Genomic DNA, 25,760 nt, shown 5'->3' with positions numbered 1-25,760 from the left:
TTCTGCTTTTTTTCTCTTTAAAGCATGGATTATTTAAAGGACAATAGAAAAAAAAAAAAGAGAGTGATAAATATAAACCAAGCAGTCACAGGAATTTTAAAATGTCTTTGTTTTAACCATCTGTCACTTACCAGTTTTTTTTTTTTTTTTTTTTCTTTAAGTTTCTTCAGGACTGAATGAAAACCTCACTATAAATGGAGGAGGCTGGAATGAGAAGTCTGTGAAACTCTCCTCACAGATAACTGCAGGTGAGGAGAAGTGGAACTCTGTTTCACCTGCTTCTGCAGGCAAGAGGAAAACTGAGCCATCTGCTTGGGGTCAAGACACTGGAGATGCTAATACAAATGGAAAAGACTGGGGAAGGAGTTGGAGTGACCGTTCAATATTTTCTGGCATTGGTAAGAACTGTTAGAAAATTTTAAGTTTGTTTAAAATTGCTTATCCAGTGCATTAAAAATTTGACAGCAGTGGGGAAAAAAAAAACATAAATAGAAAAGTTAGTAATAACTGTACAGAAATAATCCTCATCTTAGATCCTTCACATGGAACAAAGGAACCAAATAAGTAAATACATTTGTTCATTATTTATTCTTCACAGAGTACTCTTACTTGTAAGCAGTGTATTGTGCAGGCAGATTCCTGAGTAACTTAAAAGCAATTCTGATGAATCAAATTAAATGTGAATTGAAGGACAGTTTATAGCATACATTTATGTAGTATTTTACAGTCTGCAATGCCTTTTTATACTTAATCTCCCTGGATTTTAAAAGATAAGACCAGTGATTGAAAACCTTCTTTCTGTTCAGAGCCATTAAGTTAAAAGCAACTCTGTGTGTGTGTGTGTGTGTGTGTGTGTGTTATAGCTAATTATAGAAAAGAAATCTATGTTCACTGTGGGAAACTGCAACAAGAGAACAGAGAAACCACTGTTAGCATACCACCTACAGATAACTGTTAGTTTTCATGTTTCTCTATATACTTTTTCCCACCTCCATACAGAGTTGTTTTATTTTTTAAAACATAAATTCAAATAGATACACATTTTCAAGTTCCATTTTCCTCTTTACATTGTAAATAAGAATTTTCCTTACTCTTTGTAAATATTTTTTTATTTAGTAACTTACAATATATTGTGTAAACTTAGCATAATTTACGTAACTATTTGTTGAAGAAATAATTTTTCCCTTTTTTTAAACTCATCGAACATCTTTGGTTTTGGGTGATTTCTGCAGGCTAGATTCTTGGGAGTGATACTATTAAGGAAATATAAATGTTTGTAATGCTCTTCCTCCGTATTGCCAAAATAATTGCTAAAAGTCATTCTAATTTACACTCTCAGCATCAGTTGTTGTTTTTAGGTGCCATCAAGTACCCATTTTATCATACACTTTCCAAGATCAGGTATTCATATATTTTTAAATCTCTAATTTGATAGGGAAAAAAATACATAAGTTATTTTGGTTAACTTTTTTCTCCCACATACATTTCTTGATCATTTCTATTTCATTTATGAATCGTCTTTTCTTATCCTTTGTCCATTTGTCTAGTGGCTCTTGCTGTTTTACTTATTGAGGTATAATTCCTTGCGTATTAAACATATGATTGTTTCTGTTGTATTTGTTACAGATATATTTTCTTAGTTTAGTTCTTTTAGCTTGGGGGAGCAATTGACTCTAGAAAGCTTTAGGTTTAAGTGGATAAAACTGTACTTTTCACTTCACTTTTAAGCTTAGAAAGACTTCTGTTAACTAACATCACCAAGAAGCAAATTCTAGATCATTTTTTAATCTGCTCTTAAGCTTTCTCTCCCCTTTATGTTCTACCATGTCCAAAAATTATTTAGCAATATCAAAATTTGTTTGGAAGAAGAAGTACTCCCTAAATTCCAAGCATTTTCATCAGAAAAGAGTATCTATGCTATAAAGCATCCTTTTGCATTTAGTAAAAGAAATCATCACGTTTTTATGGAGTAATACTAATTTACTTACAAAATCTGTGTAAGATTTTCATAATTACGATTTAAATTAGGTAGTATTTGCTTTATGTTGCTATAGATAAAATTAAACAGCAGATTAGAGTTCATGCCAGTATGGATTGGGACACTTGTTGAAATTGAAAGAGGAGTATATAAAATTAGATTTGCAGCAGGCCACTGAGAAGAAAGATAGGTGTCACTGTTCTCATGTGGAAGTATATGGACTTGACTGTTACTTAAAATACTTGGATACGAGAACAAAATCTCCTGAAAAGATTGAGAAGGTAGCATGGGATGAACTTGGACACTAGTTCAGATAGCCCTATTAGATATGTATCCCTAGTCTTTCACATACTACCTTGTTACGGACATTGGGTTTGTTATTTAACCTGTATGCCTCAGATATAACTTGTAAGGATTGGTTATAATGAATATCAAGTACCAAGTTCAGTGCCTGGTCCAGTTACAGTAGATAATAAGGTACAGTGGAAATTGACTTGTTCCATCCTGGCTCATCTGTTTTCTAGTTATCATTAAGTCACTAAACTGCTCTGAAACTCCCTAGCAGGGTTAGAAGTAGTTGGTGTAAGGAGCCCAGCATACAAGAGGCATTCAGTAAATAGTAGCTATTAAATAGTGCTAATTTTAAGGTTATCTTTAACTATTGTTCATAGTTTTAAATCTGTACATATCTTTCAAGTTTCTTTGCAAATTAAAGGTTCCAAGTGACGTTCTTTATTTTGACAGCTGCTTGGTCTAGTGTGGATAGGGGAATGAATACCTCTGAACAGAATTCTGCTTCTTTTGCATCTCTCACACTTAACTCTGCTGTTTCTGGTATGTGAAAACAGTCTTTCATTTAGTTAACCAAAAAATTTGTTTAAATTAATTTTAGTGCTTGCTATTTGAAAAATAATCAGCATCAAGTACTCCTGTTCAGCATAAATAGTAGGTACCATATTTTTTCACAAACAATGCTTGCATTATACTTTTTTTTGCCAACTGCATTAAAAAAAAAAAAAAACTCACACACATTATTTTTCTAAGTGTGCTATACCCCCCTTTTAAAAAGAAAAAAACACGTCACTGACTTCACCTGATAAGAGGACATGATTAAACTATGAAGTAAGCAGACTTAACATACCTGATTGTTTCACTTAAGATCGATAAGGTTTTCACATTCAACTGTTGAACTAATGCACTTTAATTATAGAGACACACACACAGTTTTGATTATTTTCCAGTTACCAGGGGACCACCAAATTTTATCCATGACTTTTTGACTGTAGCTTATACCTTAATTATACAATTGTATTCAGAAGTAACATTTTCAGACTCTTTTTATAGATGTAAGCAGGAGATTAAAAGAAAGTGAACAGAAAGATATGATTTACCTGTAATAGGGCAGAACAAGTGAATGAGGTCGAGATTCACTTCTGGAAATGACATGAGACACACACAGTATATGCATATGTGCACCATGCCACACAGCTATTTTAATTTCTTCATTTCTGTGCATTACGTGTGGGCCCATTGATTACAAGAAAAATAACAGTATATAATATAAAGTGGTACAGGCTTTGAAGGGGAGGGTACTTAAATTCATATCTACAAGTGGCTTAGTTCTTTCCTATAGGGGATATAGGAAGATTCTGTGGCCTGAAATAACTGAACGTGCATTGACACACAGACAAATGCACATGGAAGGCCTTCCCTTCAGGGTCCTGATACTCTTCCGTTACTAGTGTGCTCTGCCCATACTTATAGTTGCAATTATTGATAAATTATTTCCATGCATCCTTATTCATAGTTTATAGCTAACCTTTTCAGGTTACATGGACTCCCACATAATAACTCTACTTTGAGTATTTGTTGATTTACAAGATGCCTTATTACTAAGATGCCTTATTACTAATAAACTATAAATTCAGAATTACTTCAATGAATTTATATTTTTATAAGTATATTAGAAGCTATATGTATTTAACAATTCCTCTGTAACTGTGAGAGACATTTGTTTAGTTTTTGGTGCTTACTGCACTTTGGAATTCATGGACCCAGTGTACTAAAATTCTGTAGTTCCCATTATCTGAGATCACCAGCCAAGAACAGAGGTCCACAAACTTTCTGTAAAGGGCCAGATGGTAAATATTCTAGGCTTGTGGGCCTTACTGTCTCTGTTATAATCAGTCAGCTGCCCTTGTGGCAAGAAAACAGCCTGAGTGTGGCTGCTCTGATGAAACTTTTTTTATGGTATTTGTTTGATTTTTCCTTCTTTATCCTCTAACCATTTAAATATGAAAACTGTAAATTACTTAAATGAATTTATCTTTCATTAGTTATAGTAGAAGCTATATTGGTGGGTCATACAAAATTGGGTAGCCATAGGTCTTAGTTTGCCAGACTTGATCTCGTAGACCATGTTTCAGTCCCAGAGGTATCAGTGAATTGCCTACCCCATTAGAGGACTTTGTATAACACAGATAGTATTCCCTTTATATACTCAGATAGTAAGCACTACCAACAGTAGTGCTTCTCATAATGTGCTAATTATATGTAGACTTTATAGAGTTCAGTTTGTTAAAATTATATAATGTGTAATTATTTTAAGTGTATATCAAGCATCATATTAGTGAGATGCTAGTAAGTAAGATTATCTGTGCCAAGTAGAAATATATGAGTTAGTAAGGACTCTGATAATAGGAAATGATTGTATGTAAGTAAGTCTTTTATACTTAGAGGTATCTTTTCCTAATCATTTCTTTATACCAGTGGCTCTGAATCCAAAGTGAATGTGAGAGTTGCCTGAAAACTCTGATACACATGACAAATACACATGGAAATTCTTATTGAAAAGGTCTGGGATATATATATCCCTGATGGAGAACCATTGGTTTACATTTACTTTTTTTTTTTGTATTCTAAAATGAATTTATGATTATAGATGAAGGGTTTTTGATTTAGCATCAATAAACTCTTACATGCCCAAAACTATAAAATTTTGTTTAAGTTTCAGACAGTGATCCACCACAGCTTTCATCACATTCCCAAAGGGCTATATAATCCCCACTCTCACTCACTCCCGTCTCACACCCACTCCCTCAGTTCCCCCAAAAAAAGTGTAAATGGTATTCTGCCCTCTTTAAACATACCTGAACTTAACTTGGTCTCTAAACCTCCAGAACTCTCTTGTGCTTTGGCTTCTCTTTGTCTTTCCTCTCTAGATAATCCCTTATCTATTGCTTTAACTTCTCTGTAAAGGTTCTGGCTAACTCTATTGATAAAATAGTATAAATAAAATAGATATTTTCTAGTTCTCTTCTTTAGGGTTCTAAGGATATAGGTATATCTTGAAACATCCAGGACTAAAATGATTAATAACACAGATTTATTTTGTCTTAGTAAGAAAAATAAACTTTTCTTGACTGCTTGAAATTTATGGATAACTAGTTTGAAGTATATATTACAGAAGACAAAAATCTAACAGATTGGTTCTATAGAAAAATTAATTTCTGAATTAGACTAAGTGATTATCATGCTTAATCCAAAATTACACTCAATTCTACTTTTCCTTTTGGCCTATTATTCTAATGTCTGAATTTTTCCTTTTAGGAGAAATAAAAAATAATATGTCTCCATGTACAAAGTTAAGAACTGTTGTTATGAAACCTCATCAGAAAATTCCATTTTTAATTTTATTGCATTCGTTTTTCATTTAAGGGTCTACTGCTGAGCCAGTTTCTCAGAATACCACTTCTGATTATCAGTGGGATGTTAGCCGTAATCAACCCTATATCGATGATGAATGGTCTGGGTTAAGTATGTCATTTTAAAAATTATCAGTTTTTATTTTTATTTTTCAGAATTTTCTTTCTGGCACCCTGAATTTATGCTTTATGTTTAGTTTAATCCTCGTTTCTCACCTTTAGGTCATAGTAATATAATTGAATACCAAACATACTACTTGTAAACTGATTATTAAATACCTATAGAATTAAAACTAAATACATTTCTCATAATCTTTGAGGCAATATTTAGACAGTTTTCCTGTAATTCTGTAGTATTTATTATTTTTAATTTTTGTTTTAAATAAATGTTCTGTTTCTTCTAGTTGTATTATAGTACAGTGAATGTACAGTAATGACTTTGATTTTTTGAAATTTAAAGTGTGCAAGTTACCATACTGTTAGCTACTTTCTTAGCCTATTTTCCAGCAGAAGCATAGGAAGGTTAAAGGTGACAAGAGTTATAAAAAAAGAATAAAGGAAATAGATTGTGGTTTTTGTGTTCAGAAAGCTCTTATTATCTCATTTTTTGAAAAGTCATTTTCATTCCCCGTAGCCCCAAACCTCAGAACTTACTCTTTTCTCTGAATTTTTATAGCACATCCTTTTCTGCTGTTTCACTTGGCACTTAATATGCTACCTTGTAGGATTTTCTATTTTGGTCTTTTTTTTTTTTTTAATTAAGAACACATTTTGTTTCTACCGATAAATTTAACTAATTAATGCCCTTAGCAATTCTGTAAGATAACTTTTCTTTTGTTTTTTGTCTCTCCACACTCTCCAAAAGAAGCTGAGGCAAGAAAATTTTATATAATTTATCCCAGGCCATACAGCTAGTTAAGTGGTAGAGGTAATAATCAAATACTGGTAGTTTGGCTTCAGGGTTCATGTTCTTAACCACTACATAGTATATACAGCCTTGGTGATGACTGTAATCATGAAGGTAAGCTGGTGACTGAATACATAGATTAGTCTGGGCAAAACAGAATTCTTATAGGTTAAGGGAGGTGAGGTTGAAAAAGGTACTAGGCCCATGTTGTAAAAAACTTTGAATTGCTAGCTAAAGATTAAGGAGTGTGGAAGTTGGAGAAGTACTGGTTGAGTTTTAGTCCTGGCTCTAAAACATAATACCTCATATGTGTTGGCCTTTGTCACTTAACCTACAATCTATATTGATTCAGCTCTGTAATGGAGCTAATAACCTGTTATGTTTACTTCCATAGGTGGTTGTAAGAGTTTAATGAGGTAATAATGAATGAACATGAAAGCTTTTTGTACATTGTTGCTGTTGTTAGGTCCCTTCCAACTCACAGCAACCCTCTGTGCAGCAGAATGAAACACTGCCTGCTCCTACCCATCCTCACAGTCTATTTGTCATGCTTCAGTGGTTTGCACGTTGCTCTGATTCTAAAAGCTATGCCACCAGTATTTTAAATATCAACAAGGTCACCCATGGTGGACAGGTTTCAACAGAACTTCCAGACTAAAACAGACTGGGAAGAGAAACTGGGCCATCCCCTTCTGAAAAAATTGACCACTGAATACCTTTGTAAATTATATAAAGTATTATATAAATCCATAGTATCATAAGGAAGAAAGCTAGGCTGTTGTGGGTTGAGACCAAGGAAAACTGAACGAACAGGGCTGCAGGTTCTCTGCTTGTACAGAATAGCTCCACTTTCAGTCTTATCTCTGCTAGAGTGCTTGGGACAGGAAAAACACGATTGGCTGCTAAAATTAGAGACTGAAAAAATATGTTTATATGTCCATAAGATTCTGTACTTAAAGTAACATGTATCAAGAACACCATCTTTCTCAAATTTGTAATGCTATATTGGCAGTCTTTTTAGTGGAAAGCTTCTCTTTAACCTCATTTTCTCTGAAGTTTATTTTCTGCAGTCTTACCTTTAATGTGGCTATTTTTGGTAGTCAGTGACTATAATTATTCCTTCTGAATTTGAAGTTTGTGATTTTGTATGCAAGAATGCATATAAGTATGGAAGTTAATATTTTGGTTTAAACATTTCTTAAAGGCAGATGTTATCTGTCCATTATCTTTACTGTAAAGGAAAACATCATTATAACCTCTCTGAAAAATAAGATTTTGAATAAAATTATCGTATTAAATGGAATAGTATATGAAGAATGTAGCAAATAGTGATGAATAGTGTAGCAAAGTGAAATGGTTAAGATCATGAGCTTTGAGAATAGACTACTTGAATTTGAAACCCAGATCTCTTGCCCTTGCTCTTAAGCGAGTTTCATGATGTTTCTACACTCAGTTTCCTTATCTATAAAATGGGAAAAATAATAGTTGCTCCTCTACAGAAGATTAAATGAATTAATATGTATAAAGTAATTAGAACAGTACCTGATACATAGTAAATACTCAGTAAGTCCTATTTGTTACTCCCCTGGTGACAAAATTAATAGTTGCTCAGAGATGTTAATAAATAGTACTTACTGAACACTGGAGAAAGTCTTTGTTGCAGAATTGTTTTTGTCTTATTAAAATTAATACTGAATTAAGTTCTGACAAGAAATAACTGATAACCATTTTCTTACTCTGAGATAAAATAAAAACTAGCCAGCAATGAGATGCTTAAACCTGAAACATTATTCCACAAGCAAATTAGAGAAATTTTTTTACTATATTGAAAAGGAAACAGTAAGGCTCTTTGAAAAGGCATTAGCAGACTAATGGGAGAATTTTGAGTGATAAGAAACTATTTAAAAATGAAAGAACTATCATTTTAATCACGTACAAGGGTACTATGTCTGAGAAGTTTGTTAGCAAATGAGGCCTGTCAATCTTAAAGATTATGTGTTGTTGAGTAGCAGTTGTTATGTGTAGGTGACTGAGCTGTTGTTTTAGACCTTTCATGACTGAATTATTTTAACTTTAACTTTTGTTGATACTGTGTGTTTTCAGTAATGGAAGACACGCTGAAATTAAGGGAAAAAATGTTTTTGAAGTAATAGGGATTTTGATACAATAACGTAGGGCACATATGTCCCAAGTGGACTCTGGTGGTAGGATTGGTGGGGTGGGGCCTGTTTTTTCATATGCATGCAGTTGTACAGGTACCAGGCAGTAATGCGTGCTACAACTGGGATAGCTTCCCAAGAAAGCCAAAAGACTGAAAATGTTGGTGAGCAATATATGTTCCATGAGTCACAAAAGGGTTGAAATGGTTTTATGTGATCCCAGTTAATAAAAAAAAATTAAAACTTGAAATTAATAATACAAAACAATCACCATAAGGCTTTATGTAATCAGTAGGTTTATCCTCCTATTAACGTTCTTATAGAAGTTAAATCATAGGCTAGTTTTTCCCAAAATTTCATCATCATCTAGGCTTTTAATAAAACATTTTCACTAAGTACTTTTCTAGATTTTTATCCCTCCTTCCTTCTACCATATTTATTAAGAAAAGAGCTTATATGTTAGTATCTATTCCCTGTTCACTTGCCTAATAAACATTTTTTTACTTAATAGTTTGTTGTCTGTCAAGGGACCTTAGAGGCATGACTTATGGACAAATAATATTCCAAATCTGGATTTCTTGTTAGGAGATTGAGTCTAAATCAGTGACAGCTTTGGCATTTGGTTCACCTAACATTATTAATGTTCATTGATTCATTGATTCGCCAGAGCTCCTCACATTATTAATGTTAATGAGTCATGTGAGAAATTGATTCTAGACATCTACTAGACTTTATACGTTGTACAAATGATCTTTACCTTAAGATTTCCCTTTTGTACCTGACTGAGAGATTTATCAGGATTGTGAGATATCAATCCTAATTATATTTGCCTAAGGAAGATCAGTCAATCTATTTCCATAGAGTTACCTCCTTGGAAACCCAAGGAGGGGTTGATGTGAGTCAAATCAACGGCAGTGAGTTTGGTTTGGTTTTTTTGGAATGACTTAGAAACTAGCTTTCTTATGTTAATGTTATCAGTGATATATAAAAACAGTAGCTACCATTTACTGAACATTTGCTGCATGGTTGTAAGTTGCTTTATCTGTATCTCACATTATCATCGGGGTAATCCAGTGAGGCTGATATGTAGACCATTAAGATCAAGATACTTGGCCAAAGTCACATAGTTATTAAGTAGTAGAGCAATATTCAAATGCAGATTTATTTAATCCTAATGCCCAGGCTCTTAATCTCACTGTATACTACTGTCTCCAGATACCTGTGTATAACACATTTCAGACTTGTAATCACTTGTTCAGTGTTTTTTTCCCCCATTGGACTATAAATCCTTCCTTATCTTTTCAGCTTCTCCCTATCCTCTGCTAGAGTAGCCCCTCTTCTTTCCACAGCCCCATGACAGAACCTGTCACTCTTTACTCACCTTTGTCTGTCTTTTGTCCTTACCTTTCTCCATCCTTCTACAAACTATGAGCTCCATGTGGGGAGGGATCATTTTCTTATATCCAGCACTTACCTGTAATATACTAGATACATTGATATCTGCCTTTAATTGTCCTACTACATTAAGTGCTTAATAAGGGTTACAAAAAAAACCCAAACCCATGGCTATCAAGTCAATTCCAACTCATAGAAACCCTATATGACAGAGTATAACTACAGTCTTTATGGAAGCAGGCTGCTTTATCTTTCTTCTATGGAGTTCGAACCGCTGACCTTTTGGTTAGCAGCCCGGTGCTTTTAACCAACCACAGCGCCACCAGAGCTCCTCTAATAAGGGTTGAATAGATAAAGTTCTTGTAATACCATTATGGAGATATAGCTATTATTAACATGTTACTTTATTTTATTTCTTTGTCACATATAAATTTGGTGTTATATTGTACAGATAGTTTTTGCCACCCTGCCCCCCACCGCCATGAGCATTTTTCCACATCATCATATGTTCTTCTAAAACATGGGTTTTAAAGCCGTCATGAGGGTGTATCATAATACCTCCCCTTTAAGGAAAAAATAATACTGCTTTCGCTTTTAGTGATGAAAATAAGAGTAATTAATGCAGACAGATTTGTCCTTCTAGGTACTAAAACCTACAGTCATCCTTCAGTGTCCCTGGTGGATTGGTGTCAGGACATCCCACCCAGACACATGCCCCACCCCTCACACACACATACAGATACCAGAATCCATGGGTGTGCAAGTTCCTATATTAAATGGTGTATTTCGTATAACCTATGCACATCCTCCCACATATTTTAAATCATCTCTGGATTACTTCTGATTCCTAATACAATGTAAATGTTGTATAAATAGCACTTTATGCTTTGACCACTTAATTATTGTTTTTTTCTCCCACTTTTTCAAATATTTTCAGTCATTTGGTTGACTCTGTAAATGCAGAACCCACAAATGCTGAGAGCTACTGTATTAACAGTTATTTTATTTATGGCACAATCCCAAGAATAGATCATTAGAATAGAATAGAGATTCCAGAAACAGACTAAAGTGTATATAACGGAATTTAGTATTTGATAAAAGTGTCATTTGACGTTAGTAGCGAACGGTTGGGTTTTTCAGTTAGCAGTTTAAGGACAACTTGTTAAGCATTTGGAAATAAAACCTAGTATCTTAAGCCATTATAAATGAAACCTCACTATAAGTATATTACAGGAGTATATAAATGGAAGTATATGGTATGGGGCAGAAGAGGGAAGAATTAATTTGGAGAGCTACTTAATTAGCTGTGGTAAAGCCCAAACTATAGAGTTCCCTTTTAGAGTAAGCCAGTAATAGCTTCCTAAAAAAGATAGAATTCGGTTCCTCCTGGAGTGTGAAAGAAAGAGATTTGAAAATCTGGAACAATAATTCATTCTTAAGAATAAGACGAATGGAGCTCTGAAAGTGACTTATACTTTCGAAATAGACTAAAAGAGCATTATATAAATTGAAAAATATAAGGAGGTACAGGTTTTATATTAACCAAAAGAGGTTATATATTCTGCCATAACTTGGTGAAAAGCTCACAAGGAAGAGTAGGTATATTGATGGGCGGAATTTTGACATTGCAATTAAAGATTGACAAATTCAAGAGCTGAGAAAATTAATGAAATAGAAAAATACCAGAATAATCAGGACAAAAAAAAAAATGACCAGGTTCTAGACCAAGTTAGAGATGTGCAGCAAAAAGAGAGAAAATTCAGGAGAATTACAAACAAAGCAGGGAGATTGGAATTGAAAGGTTAATCATAAATGTTCTGGAGTTTCTTTGAAATTCAGTTTAATTAACTATACAATATGTCAAGCAGAAGTTGGATAAAAGTTTTTACTGTCATATTTTTGGGTCTTTTTTCCTAGTCCTTAAAATGTACTTGGGGAAAAAGAAGAATAGTAGTTTTTAGATTACACTTTAGTTCAACAAAGATAAAAACTTTATTTTTTGCATTTTAGTTTATGGTGGTAAAGGTAGGTGCCTAATTCCCTCTGTTAAATTACAGATGGTCTGTCCTCTGCTGATCCCAGCTCTGACTGGAATGCGCCAGCGGAAGAGTGGGGAAATTGGGTAGATGAAGAAAGAGCTTCACTTCTGAAATCCCAGGAACCACTTCCTGATGATCAAAAGGTAAGTAAACAGAGTGGGGGGTGTGTTTTTAGTTTTTAAACTTCATAATTTTTATTAAAAAAGACTTAGTTCTTATTAACATTCTTACATTCCTTGGTTACTCAGGAACATATGATTTATGATTTGCCTTTTTAAATGAAGAGAATTAATGTACAGAAAGAAGACAGGAGGAAGTGCTAGTTAATTGGGGGAAAGATTGTTGGTCATTTTGAGATAGGTTAAATGTGAGGTGTTTTGTAGATAGGCCTAAGAGAAGGTGACTATATATATACCAGGTTAAACTTAGGGAATAAATCTGTGTTTGGAAGTTATTAGCATATGGTTGTTAAAACTGGGAGGCTGAGTGAAATCCCTAGGAAAAATCTTTAGAGTCAAAAAGAGCGGTGGAATGAGCATAGACATCTGGGAAACTCAATTTTTAAGGAATAAGAAGGCCTATAGGGTCGCTATGAGTTGGGTCCGACTCAACGGCACATAACAACATAGATGAGACTATGGGAGGAGAGTTGTGGGTCACAGAGACTGAGGCAGTTGAGAGTGTCAAGAAGGAGGCCATGGTCAACAGCATCAGAAGCAATAGAGGGGTTAGTAACTTCAGGACTGAAAAGTATCTTTGGGTTTACTCTCTGGTAATTTTACCAATGACTTGACAGCACACAACAACAATTTTACCAAAAGCAACTTTGTTAGAAATTTTGGCATAGAAGCTATATTGCAGTAAGTTGAGTAATAACCGGTATAAGATTTTTTTTTTTTTTTTTAATTAAATTTTAAGAAAGTTTGGATTGAAAGAAAGGGAAAGCATGTTGATTAAAAAGTTAAATATAAATGAAAGAAAAGATGTAATTAATAATAGGGTAAGGTCCTAGAAGATGCAGTTGGGATGGGGGGTCCTTGATATAAGTGAATGGGCTGACCTTGGACAGGATATAGTACTTCCCATTTTTGGAGACCAGAGAAAGAGAAATACTTAGTAGGATATGGATGAGTAAATGTGGAGATACAGTTGTCAGGCAATATGAAAGTCTAGGGGAAAATGAGTTTTAATTCTTTTTCTAAGTATATTTAGCAATCATCTTGTTCATTTCTAAGCAAAAATGGATTGTTACCTAAATGCTTATCAGCTGGCGAATATAGAAATGAAATTGATATGTCTGTGCAGTGGCATATTACACAGAAGTTAAAAATTAAAGCTACATTAATATCAGTATGACTAGAATTTCAAATATGCTAAACAACAAAGATGAGTCACAGAAAGTGTGTCAATTATATAAAAACTTATGTGTATACACATAAATTTAGAGAAAAATTGAATGGTTGTACATAAGTCCTGACAGTAAGTTAACTCTAGGGAAATAGAATGGACATGGAATTGGGGGTATAAAGGAACTTAAATTTACCAATAATATCTTTTATTTTTAAAAATCTAAAATAAATTTGTCAAAATGTCCAACGTTTAATAAATCTGGAGGAGTACACAGGCATTTGGTAGTCTTCATACTTCTTAGCATTTTTAAATTTGTGGATTTTGGTTTTTTTCCCCCCCAAAAAAAAGAAAAACTTGTGGCCCAGCCACAACATTGCTAGATCATAACTTCAACCCTTTTATATTAGTTGAAAGATTGTGTGCAGTTGATTTCAGACACACACACACACACACACACACACACCCATCAAAAATATTTTGCCATAGGGAGCTACATTTTTTTTATGTGTGTATTATAATGGGCTGAGAAACAAATTGATAAGAGTCCTTATGACCTGAGTTCTGTCTTAGGATGCATCTGTTCATATGGTGTTTTAAGCATTACAGCAAGCCTGTGAAACTCTTATTTGGCAGCCAGGTTGGACTGGAAATCTCTTGGCTTGTTTGCTTGTTTTTCTTTTTCTGTAAGCTGTTCATTGTTATGAAACCTCCAGAATCCTTATAATGACCTTGGTGTGGAGCAGAGAAATAGCAGTTACTCATCTCTTTCTGTAAGGATAGTCTAGTGATCTAGGCTGTCCATCTGTGTCGAGTAAGCAAAAATCATTTTCTGTAGTGAGTTCAGCTATATACTGTGTATGAAGAGGTATCACATGAATACTAATTTAATAGTCTTACTAGATATTTTTATTTCTACTTTAAAGACATTTTATTTTTAAAGACATTCTTAAATTCCGTGTGTGTGTGTGTGTGAGTGAGAGTGATTTGGGTGAAAGTTTACAGAGCAAGTTGGTTTTCCATTCACCAGTTCATACACATTTTGTTTCATAGCATTGATTGTAATCCCCATAATGTAATAACAGTTTTCTTCCCAGTTCGTCCCTGAGGTTACGTTTTCCCTGTGTCCTTTCCTGTGCATTCCTGCTCTCAGAGCTCAAATGCTGTCTTGATCTCCCATGGTTGATTGTCCTAAGGAGTGTACCTACCTGGTGTAAATGCTTATGTTATAGATTTGTCCATTGTATGGCTGAAGCCACGGGAGTACATTCAATTCTAGGCCCTAACGGTGCCTAGGGAACATAGTCTCGGGTTTTATCAGTCTCTATCAGACCAATAAGTCTGGTCTTTTAAGACCCCAGTCACCACTTACCAAAGTAGGATGCAGAACAATGTTTTTGTGTACTATGTTATGCCAATTGAGCTTGATGCCCTTTGCGATCATGGTCCTGAACCTATCGGCCCTGCACCTCACTCCCTCAGTGTTTGAACTGTGGCTTAGAAGTTACCATAACTCTGCTCCATTAGCTCTGTGATATATATGGACATTCTTACAGCACATACAAATACACATACAGAAATATCATCCGCCAAACTTACATATAAAACAAAACCCACTGCCATTAAGTTGATTCCAACTCATTGCAACCCTCATTGGGTTTCCAAGACAGTAAATCTTTATGGTAGGTTGCCCCATCTTCCTCCTGCAGAGCAGCTGGTGGGTTTGAACTGCCAACCTTCTGGTTAGCAGTTAAATGCCTTAGGCACTGTACCACCGAGTGCCTTAACTTATGTGGTCATGGGTATATTCCTTTTTGCCTACCCATACCTGATCATGTTGCCTGTCTACCTATGTATCCACCCATAGATTAATGTTTGTCATTGCTGATAGTGCAGTAGTGTGGATATAAAAGTATTTACCTTTATTGTCTGTATCTCTTGTGTATCTCCCCATGTCTTCCTTGCCCTTAGTGGGTTTTTCTTTTTTTTTCCCCCCTCCCAATTTTTTATTGTGATTTGGGTGCAGATTTATAAAGCAAGTTCATTTAACGCTCGACATTTCTGCACATTTGGTTTCCTGGCCCCAGTTACAATCCTCCGCCGTGAAAAGATCTCCCGCTGTGACTGCCCCCTCCCTGTGCCCTTCCTATCTGTGCATCCTGTCAGCTTCCCCTCTGTGTGAGTGCTGCCCTTCTGATGGCTTATGGTTGGTTCATCTAAGAGGTGCTCCTCCCTGGGGTGGGCATTCTGCCTGGAGGTCTTTCTGCTTCTGGGCTGCATGCTAATCCACAGAAGTGAGTCCATTTCCAGGCCCAAAGGATAAACTGGGGCCATAGTCTTGAGGGTTCCACCAGTTTCTATCCAAGTAATTCTGGTCGTTTTTTTAATTTTGTTCCACATTTTTCCTCCCACTCTATCCAGTGTCTCCAATTTTGATCCCTTTCTGAGTGGTTGGCATCGGTGGTCGGGCACCATCTAGTTCTTCTGGTCTTAGGGTTGTGAAGGCTAAGGTCCTTGTGGTCCATTATATCTTAGGACTAATTGTTTCCAAATCTTTTCCTTAATGTTATTGTGCTGTGCTGATCACTGGCTTTTGGTATATTGCTTTTCCCTTCACCCAAATCATTATCAATTATTTTTTTTAATTAAGCATTTTATTTTTAGATAATTGTAGATTCACCTGCAGTTACAAGAAATAATACAGTGAGATTCCCTGTACCCAATAGTTTCCCCCAGTGGGAACATCTGGAAAAGCTGTAGTACAATATCACAACTAGGATGTTGACATTGATGCAGTCATGACACGGGACATTAGCATACCACAAGAATCCCTCAAATTGCCCTTTTAAAGGCACACTTCCTTTCCTCTGTCTTCATACCCTCCATAACCCCAGGAAACCAGTTCTCCATTTCTAGAATTCTATTTCAAGAATGTTGTATGTGTAGAATCATTTACATAGTATGTAACCTTTGAGAATGTTTTATTTCACTTACATAATTCTCTGTTCATCCAGGTTATGTTCGCCACTAGTTCCTTCCTTTTCACTGCTGAGTAGTAGTCCATGATTCACCAGTTGAAGGACATCTGAATTGTTTCCAGGTTTTGGCTATGTGCTATGTACATTTGTGTACAGTTTTTTGTGTGAGCATAAGTCTTCATTTCTCTGGAATAAATGTCTAGGAATATAATTGCTGGATTTTGTGGTAGTTGCATACTTATTTTTTTAAGAAACTACCAAACTGTTTTCCAGAGTAACTATACCATTTTACATTCCTACTGAGTGTAGTGTCTAAGGCACTTGACTGCTAATCAGAAGGCTGGCAGTTGAAACCCATGGAGGGGTCACTATGAGTCGGGTCCAACTCATAACACATAACAACAACAACAACTGACAATCCAGAGATCCAGTTTCTCTGCATCCTTGAAGACATTTGGTGTTGTCACTGTTTTGCATTTTAAGCATTCTTACAGGTGCATAGTGGTAACTCACTTAGTTTGCATTTTCCGAGTATTTAATTATGCTGAACATATATCGGTTTGTTTTTGCTGCTGTATATAATATTTAGTGAAATGTCTGTATCTTTTGCATATTTTCTAATTGGCTTGTTTGTTTTCTTATTGTTGAGTCTTGTGTGTTCTTTATATATTCTAAATACTAGCCCTTTGTTGGATATATGATTTGCAAATATTTTCTCTCACTCTGTAGCTTGTTGTTTCATTCTCATAACAGGACAGATTTAAATTCAATGCAAGTAGTTCAATTCCACATTTAAAAACTGCAATAAAGAATTATTTACCCAATTTTTTTTTAACATTTTACTGTGATTTGGGTGAAATTTTATAAAGCAAATTCAGTTTACATTCAACAGTTTGTACACACTTTGTTTTGTGACACTGGTTACATTCTCTGCACTGTAACAGCTTACCTCCCACCCACTTCTTCCGTGTGGTGCCCCTTTCCCTGCGTCCTCCTTGTTTATGCATTCCTGCCTCCTTACCTTTCTCCCTGTGCAAATGCTGCCCTTATGATCTCTCACGGTTAATTGTTCTAAGAAGGGCATCTCCCTAGTGTGGATGTTCCATAGGCCTGTCTATTGTTTGGCTAAGAGTTAAACCACAGGAGTGAGTTCAATTCCAGGTCAGAGAATGACTGAGGACCGTAGTCTCAGGGGTTATCCAGTATATGTTATAAACAAGGTTTGCACACCTCTCTAGTTGATCTTGTGATGAAGGAAGGGGAAAATGCTCTATTACAGACAGTAGGGGAATGAAGCTCCCGTACACTCTATTACATGTAGAGTGCATAGATTTAAAAACGTAATTTTAGAGAGAATGTACCCAATTAAGGTACACTCACACAGTGGAATACTATGCTACATTAAAGAACAATTAAGAATACACAAATCATCTCACAATGTGAATGAGCCTGGAGGACATTATGCTGAGTGAAAGAAGTCAATCGCAGAAGGACAAATACAATGTGAGCCCATTACTGTAAAAAGACAAAGAAGAGTTTGCTTGAGTAAGGGAATTCACTTTGTAGATTACCAGGATGGGGAGGGAAAGAGAAGGATTAATTTTGGGCTAGTTGGGGGCCACACGCTGACGTGGGTAAGGGGAGGGATGATACAGAAAACATCCGTGACCACTATGATGACATTAGGGAAAGGGAGAACACTTAATTGTGCACATAAGATATAGATAACAGCTGCTAATACCAACCAGTATATCCACGATACTGCATTACCAAACACCAGGCTACCAATAAACACATAAACATCTGAGATCGTCAGATGGGGGTCAGTGAACAGGAGTATATTCTAGACCAAGGATAGATTCAGGGGAGGCTAATCTTGCTCAGATACCAGTGATACAAAATACCCACAATCCGTACAGAAACAACAGAAGACAGACATAGAGTAATCCCTCTCAGACAGCCAGACTTTGTAGGAGAGATCCAATGAATCTACCAAGTCAGGACCATAGTACTGGGGGACACTAGACTCAGTTGACAAAACAAAATACATAAAAGTTTTATTCCTTATCCTACATTGGTGAGTAGTGACTGGGGTCTTAAAAGCTTTCAAGCAGCCATCTAAGATGCAGCTAATGGTCTCCTAATGTTGGACGCAAAGAAGAGTGCAAAAGAACAGGGGCATTTGGAAGCAATTAGTCCTAGGACACAATGGCCCTCAAGACCAGAAGAACTAGATGGTGCCTGGCTACCAAGCCAACCACTTAGGAAAGAAACAAATCTGGAGATCCTGGATAGAGTGGGAGGAAAAACATGGAACAAAATCCAAACACTCAATGTTGTTGTTATATGCCGTCGAGTCGGCCCCGACTCATAGCGACCCCTCCTTGGGTTTCCGAGGCAGTATCACTACGGAAGTAGGAATGCCCAACCTTCCTTCCGAGGAGTGGCTGGTGGGTTTGAACCGCCAGCCTTCTGGTTAGCAGTCAAGTGCCTTAGGCACTATGCTACCAGAGCTCCTAAAAAAAAACTCAATAGTGACCAGAATTGCTGGTCAAACAGAGTATGGTGAGACCCCCAGTACTATGGTTCTGGGATACGTTCTGGGCCTGGAATAAAACTCACTCTCAGGGGCTGGCTCTCAGCTCAATAGTAAACAAGATGTACACGCAGACCATTCAACCCAGGGTGACATACCCACAAACAAAATAAAAATGTAATTTTAGACAGTTTTATTATTTGTTACTAATTGTCATTTAGAATTTTGAGTACAAACAGTGAATCTAATGGGTGAAATTATTTCATAATAATTTTCTGAATAATAAAACTTAACCATTTGGTTCCTTTACTATTTTATATTTTTAACAGCAGGTTTCAGATGATGATAAAGAAAAAGGAGAGGGCACTCTTCAAGCTGGGAAGTCTAAAAAGAAAAAGAAGAAAAAGAAGAAGCAAGGTGAAGATAACTCTGTTGTACAGGTAAAAATAGGAAAACAACTAACATTATTCATTCAGCATCTACTGCTGAAAATGTGTGCAGATAAGAGGCAGACATTTAAGAATGTTGAGATGAAAGTCACAGTATGAGCATTGAAACTTACTTTTGAAAATCATTTGAAAAATCACATTTTAAAGCAGTTCCACATTACTCAAATTTAGTTTTGATTATATAGTGGTGTACTATATTTCACACATAGAAAATTCCCTTTGAGTAACTGAATTGATAGTATATGGTGCAATTAGAAAAACGGTGCACAGAACAAGTGGAGTTTTTCACTTGACTCTGAGTTTGCTGGCTATTCCACTTAATAGCCTTTCTGCTTTTTTGAGTCCTCATCAAAAGATGCTTTCTGTTTCATCACTCCTACATTCTTTTCTTTCCTTTGATGTCTCCCATGTGAAGAGTTTAGATTATAATAGAGATGAAATTAAAGATGATATTTTAATTTCAGTTAAACATGCTAGGTTACTAGACACATGCATATGGATTTGTATTTCTGAAAGCACTATCTCCATTACTAAACTTAGGACAGTTTTTATTCCTTAGTGAAACCACATGGCTAATTATTTTCATTCATTTAAATGTAGTCAGTAGAGAAGCAACAGTTCCGGAGGGTAGCCTACATAGTAATTTTTCCTACTTACTGCTCTGTTTAGAAATTCTTGTGCATGACTTCTTAAGGAAATTATATCCAATTCTTTGTGGTTGGAAACACCACCATTCATAAATGAAGATGATACCAATATATTTTCAGTGATGCTTTTTGTTTAGTAGTCTTAATGGACAGATATTTTGGTTAATGTGGCTCAGATCAACGTAGATATGAAAAATAAAAATATGTCATAAGTAAGTTTTCTTGTAAGCTAGAGCTCGCTAATGAGAAATGTTATTAACAATGATCTTGTATTTAGTAAGACTACCTAAAAATCCATTTAGCCAAACTTTTCTTGGGTTTCTAAAACTTAAATTACAGCCTTTACTAGTACTGCTCTTCTGGATTGTGGATTGAGTGAATTCCTTTTAAAAGTTTTAAAGCTTGTGGGATAGATGTATTCTGAAGTTTTCAATATAGAGACAAAGGTCATGTGAAAATTGCTTTGGTATTCAGATAGTCCTTTAAAAAATGTATCAGTCTTTAAAAACAGTCATAGCAAATAAATGCACAGGCTTTAGAATCCATCCAATTTGTATACTATTTTCAGTGCTGCCATTTACCAGTTGTTTTTGTTTGTTTCTCTGTTCTTTACCTTGGACAAGTTACTTAATTGCATAGATTGCTTCAGAAATTGAACAAGATATCTGTAAAGTTCTGTGTCTCTGTAGAGTGCATATCCATAAGTGAAGAGGTTATTATATTTTAGTTTGTTTTTTTTTCCCAGTAAAGTTCTGTTTAGTTGTTGATATATGGCTGGTGGGCTTCTTTAGGATGGAAATAAACTATCTTCAGATTAACTCTGTGCAGATTGCAAACCTTATATAGCATTCCCTTGGAAATACTTGCTTATCTTAAAAAAAAATTCACAGCAAAATTTTGAATTACTATCTAAAGCCGTAACCGTATTGTTACACAGATAACATGTACCTTCTCCGTTTGTTTGCCAACTGTACCCTCCTGCACAAGGTATTTTCATAAGTGCTGCTATGCCGATTTGTTTTTCCAGGTTGCTGTATTTTAAAAAAAAAAAAAATTAGCATAGTACACTCACGAAAATACCTCAGGGTGGGGGCACAGTTGGCAAATACAGAAGGTACACGTTATTTGCATTAAAAATACGGTACCATCCCATACAGTTTTCAAAGATTATCACTGTTGGGAGGAAACAAAAAATCATCTTAACTAGTTGTTAAAAAGAGCAATAACCATTTATATATTTGTGTGTTTGCTAAAGAGCAATATAGTTCACAGTGGTGATCCTGTTTCTGTATTCTAGTGTATACTTACTTCATATACCTACACATGTAAAGTGCTTTATAATTGTGTTAACATTTTTAAAATTTTAAAAGAATAAGAATAGGAATGTTATACTTTGGATGGAATCTTAAAAACAATCTGAGCAAATCTTATTTAACACTTGAGAAAGCTAAGGCTTGAAGAAATGAAGTGATTTATCCCTAAGATTATATAGCTAGACTGGCAGGGCCAAAATTCCAGTTTTGGCCATGCACAGTCTAAGTAGCTGCTCATACCCTATCTACTATATAAGCTGATTTATCTAGTAAATTCACTTACATATAAGCATCTCACTTTGTTGAAGAAGTTACTAAGCAAATTGCTATTCTAAAGTCTTAATTCAAGAATCCACTAGTTTACTCTGTACTTTTTTTTCAAAATAGAAGATATACGAGTTTAATTTACTCTGTTTTTGTTGGTTTAGTAAGTTAGAATGGTTTCTGTTTAGAAGAGTGGGATGTTGTTTTTTAATTCACAATTTTAAAACCTTGAGAAAACAGCGCTATGAATGTATGTACAAATGTACGTATGTATTATATATCTTCAAGTAACTATTCTTATATCCTTTGTTTTTACCTGTTAGGACAGTTTCTGAAATAAAATTATTTTCTTGGGATAACTTCTAGACATTAGTACAACATGCTAGATAGATTTAAGTTAGTAATAAATGAATGATTTATATCATCTAATAGACTGTTTTTCTCTGTAGGACACAGAAGAATTAGAAAAAGAGGTTAGAGAAGAGCTTCCAGTTATTACCTCTAAAGTCCGTCCCAAACAGGAAAGAGCTTTTTCTTTGAAGACCGTAAGCACTAGTGAATCAGCTGAAGTACTTGTCAAAAATAGCCAGGTAATTATTTTATATTTTAGGAAGAAAGTTTTGACAACTTGAGAATTACATCATAACTAATATTTAAGCACTGTACTTATTAATAGCATTTTAAATACACTAATTTAATCCTCGTGGCAACCCAAAGAGAAAGACGTAGCACCTGTTATATAAATGAACCTGTTGTTGTTGTTGTTATGTGCCATCGAGTCGGACCCGACTCATAGCGACCCCTCCTTGGGTTTCCGAGGCAGTATCACTACGGAAGTAGATTGCCCCATCTTCTTTCCGAGGAGTGGCTGGTGGGTTTGAACTGCCAGCCTTCTGGTTAGCAGTCAAGTGCCTTAGGCACTATGCTACCAGAGCTCCCATAAATGAAGCTAGAGAAGTTAAATAACTTGCCCAAAGTCACATTACTATCAATTGCAAAATCAGAGCCACTAGGACTGTATTTTCTGCTGTTAAAAATCTAGGCCTGCAAAGACTAGGTGGCTTAGAGAAAATGTGATTGGTTGCATTTTCCCCAGAGCATACATATTATATAACTATGGTTCAACCTCTTGACAGGTTCTCAAATTATGTGCCTTCTATGGAAAATACTGATGTATCAGAAGGAACCATTTTACAAAAGATCTAGACCAATGACAAAGACCATGGCTCTTCAATATCTGATTTCTAATTGGGTAAATTATACCATATTGAAATATATTCAATTCTCCTTGAGTTGCACATGGTTCATTTATTTATTCATTAAAAAAATTTTATTGAGAACCTACTATTGTTACACACTATTGGAGGTGCTGGGGAGCCTGGAAAAACAAGGAGCAAGAGAAACATTAGTCTTGTTTATATGTTCAGAATAATGATCACAGGTTAAAAAAAAAGATACAGGGTAAGATGATCTCCTGCTCAGCTGTTAGAGCCCCGGCAGAGCTGCTGTCATTACCTGGTCCTGACCATTCATTAACAGTCATGTCTCAGGCAATTCAGTTCGTTCATCTCCTTCCTGCTCCCAAATTGTGGGGGAAATATAAGCCTAAGTAGACCCGAAGCATTCTCATTTCACTACTAGACTGGATGAAACTCTAGAGTTTGGACCTGAAATTTACTAGTTGTTTTAATCATGAAGACAAGTAGCTACCGTCTGCTTTGGTATAGGGCCATCTTTCTGTCTTGGTCATAATCTGAAGCTTTTGCTGTTACTATTTGAGATGATACCCTCAGTACCCACCTCTGCCTCTTTGGGGAGAAAAGGTACTAGTATTACCTACTGCTAGTTCAGAAATTAACTATTTTCTCTTTGTCTTTCATGAAAAAAAAAGTTTGAGAAGTTGAGAGTTGGTTAGCAATGGACTTAACTATTGAATCACTAAGAAGCTAAGGATCCCTGGTGATGCAACAGTTAAGCACTCTGCTTCTAACCCACCCAGTGGCTCCACAGGAAAAAGATGTAGTGCTGTGCTCCCACAAAGATTACAGCCTAGAAAGCCCCACGGGGCAGCTCTGTTCTGTCACATGGGGTTGCTCTGACTCAAAATCTACTCAGTGGCACCTGACAACAACATTGAATCACTAACAAATATAAACTCATGCTATTTATAATGAAAAAGAAAAAGTTAATGAAAATGAAAAGAATTATCACTCTTATTTGAGATGCAGTATGCGTTTTCTAATTTTGCATTGTACCCCTTATTATCTCAGCCTGTATTCATGGGTATTGTAATTAAAGGTTTATTTAGTGTGTCACTAGGGCAGCCAGGAATTGTGGTGTTTCTGTTGACAAATTACTTAGACATCATCTTAGTGTTTACTTGCTGTTAAAAAGCCTCTTGATATGACTAAAATGTTTATCTTACTTGAATGCTTCTTAAAAAAAAATTCTGAGGTAGTTTTATTCCAAAATAGCCTATCAAGACTCTTCCGCCTGCTGTTTCTAACGAGCCATCTATAGTTTTATCAAAAAGTGATTCTGACAAGAGCTCTTCCCAACTGCCACCAATGCTACAAGATACAGATAAATCCAAGCCTAATATTAAGCAAAATAGTGTGCCTCCTTTACAGAGTGAGTAATCCTCGTTTTTGGTTCTTTTGTGTGTTTTCTGTACTGTTTACTTTTTCTTACATAAGTGTTAAAGTTTTTGAGTTTAAAAATCTACGAATGGCCAGACTCCATCTCTTGTACTTTGGTCATGTTGTCAGGAGGGCTCAGTCCCTGGAGAAGGACATCACGTTTGGTAAAGTAGAGGATCAGCGAAAAAGAGGAAGACCCTCAATGAGATGGACTGACAAAGTGGCTGCAGTATAGCAATGATTGTGAGACTAGGATAGGACTAGACAGCATTTCGTTCTGTTGTACATGGGGACACTGAATCAAAACCGACTCGGTAGCACCTAACAACAACAGTGCATTAATATGTCAGCTTTACCTTCCTTTGCAAAGACTAGAGTCTTTGGAATCTCGTGAACTCAGATGTAGAGATGAAATAACTCAAAGAAGAGGACGTAATACTTGGTCTGCTGTCTGTCTAGTCCCTCTCCCTATTTCTTTTTCTGTGCACTTGTTCTTGAGATTACAAATTGTTCTCTGCCCTTCTCCCCTTCAGCTATCTTTATTGTCCCTTTGACCCATTATCACTTATTAGTTAGGTTGAGCCATATTAAATGGTGGTTTTCCTAGGTCAGAACAGATTGAATATCAGCAGTTCCATAGTTAATATGTTGGGATTGAAGGGAGGAAAGCAGACATCGAACAACTTAAAAATGTACAGGTAGAAATAGAAAACATAAACGTAGGATTTGAGATTGCTATTAGACTTTAAAGCATTTTTTTCATTGTGATTACTTTCCTATCGAGGAAATGTGATTGGTAATAGTATCCTCCTAACTTTTTTTTTCTATTTTCTGTCTTTCTCTAGCAAAGTCTGAAACTAGCTGGGAATCTCCCAAACAAATAAAAAAGAAGAAAAAAGCCAGACGAGAAACGTGAATAATTTTCCTGAATTGGACATGTGTTAGCAAACACTGTCTTGAAGATTATGCTGTTTATGCAATAATTTGTGAACATGTACAGAGTTTTATATAAATTTCAACCAATTTTTAGAACAAAACTGTGAACACAGCCACCGTAAAAAATGGAATCAAAGGAAAGTTAATTTATGAAACTAAGAGGTCAGCAGAACATATTACAATGCTGGAAGACACTTGGGAAAGTCTTTTCAATTTGACGAGAATTATCTTAATTTAAGAATATTATCCTGGTTTTACAACAGTGCCCTGTTTACAACAGATTGCGCCCTATCTCATCTGCAGCCGAGGAGTAAAGGGTTCTGATTAGAGAGAGGGTTGCCTACAAATTAGTAGGTACTTTTTGGATCTTATGCACGGAACTTAATACCATTTGAATCTGTTTTATGCTTAAATCAAAGTGCTTTGATCAAATGCATAATCTGCCATATCTTTACATATTTGTTGGTAG

General features: G+C 35.5%; 1 protein-coding gene across 1 annotated transcript in view; it reads left to right on the top strand.

Annotated features, from left to right (window-relative positions):
- MTDH (metadherin) overlaps positions 1 to 25,271 on the top strand; it is a 62,988-nt gene extending 37,717 nt beyond the window's left edge. Inside the window, exons 7-14 of the mRNA XM_042783637.1 lie at positions 162 to 398; positions 2,723 to 2,812; positions 5,696 to 5,794; positions 12,201 to 12,325; positions 19,376 to 19,483; positions 22,166 to 22,306; positions 24,191 to 24,347; positions 25,201 to 25,271. Of these exons, the coding sequence (XP_042639571.1) occupies positions 162 to 398; positions 2,723 to 2,812; positions 5,696 to 5,794; positions 12,201 to 12,325; positions 19,376 to 19,483; positions 22,166 to 22,306; positions 24,191 to 24,347; positions 25,201 to 25,271 (1,028 nt within the window). The remainder of the gene's footprint in view (positions 1 to 161; positions 399 to 2,722; positions 2,813 to 5,695; positions 5,795 to 12,200; positions 12,326 to 19,375; positions 19,484 to 22,165; positions 22,307 to 24,190; positions 24,348 to 25,200) is intronic.
- The last annotated feature ends 489 nt before the right edge of the window (positions 25,272 to 25,760 follow it).

This window comes from Orycteropus afer, unplaced genomic scaffold (assembly GCF_000298275.1).
Source record: "Orycteropus afer afer isolate SDZICR_OR568_19922 unplaced genomic scaffold, OryAfe1.0 scaffold00021, whole genome shotgun sequence".
Taxonomy (NCBI): Eukaryota; Metazoa; Chordata; class Mammalia; order Tubulidentata; family Orycteropodidae; genus Orycteropus; species Orycteropus afer.
The sequence above is the reverse complement of the archived record's forward strand: the minus strand, read 5'-3'. Positions and strand labels throughout refer to the sequence as shown.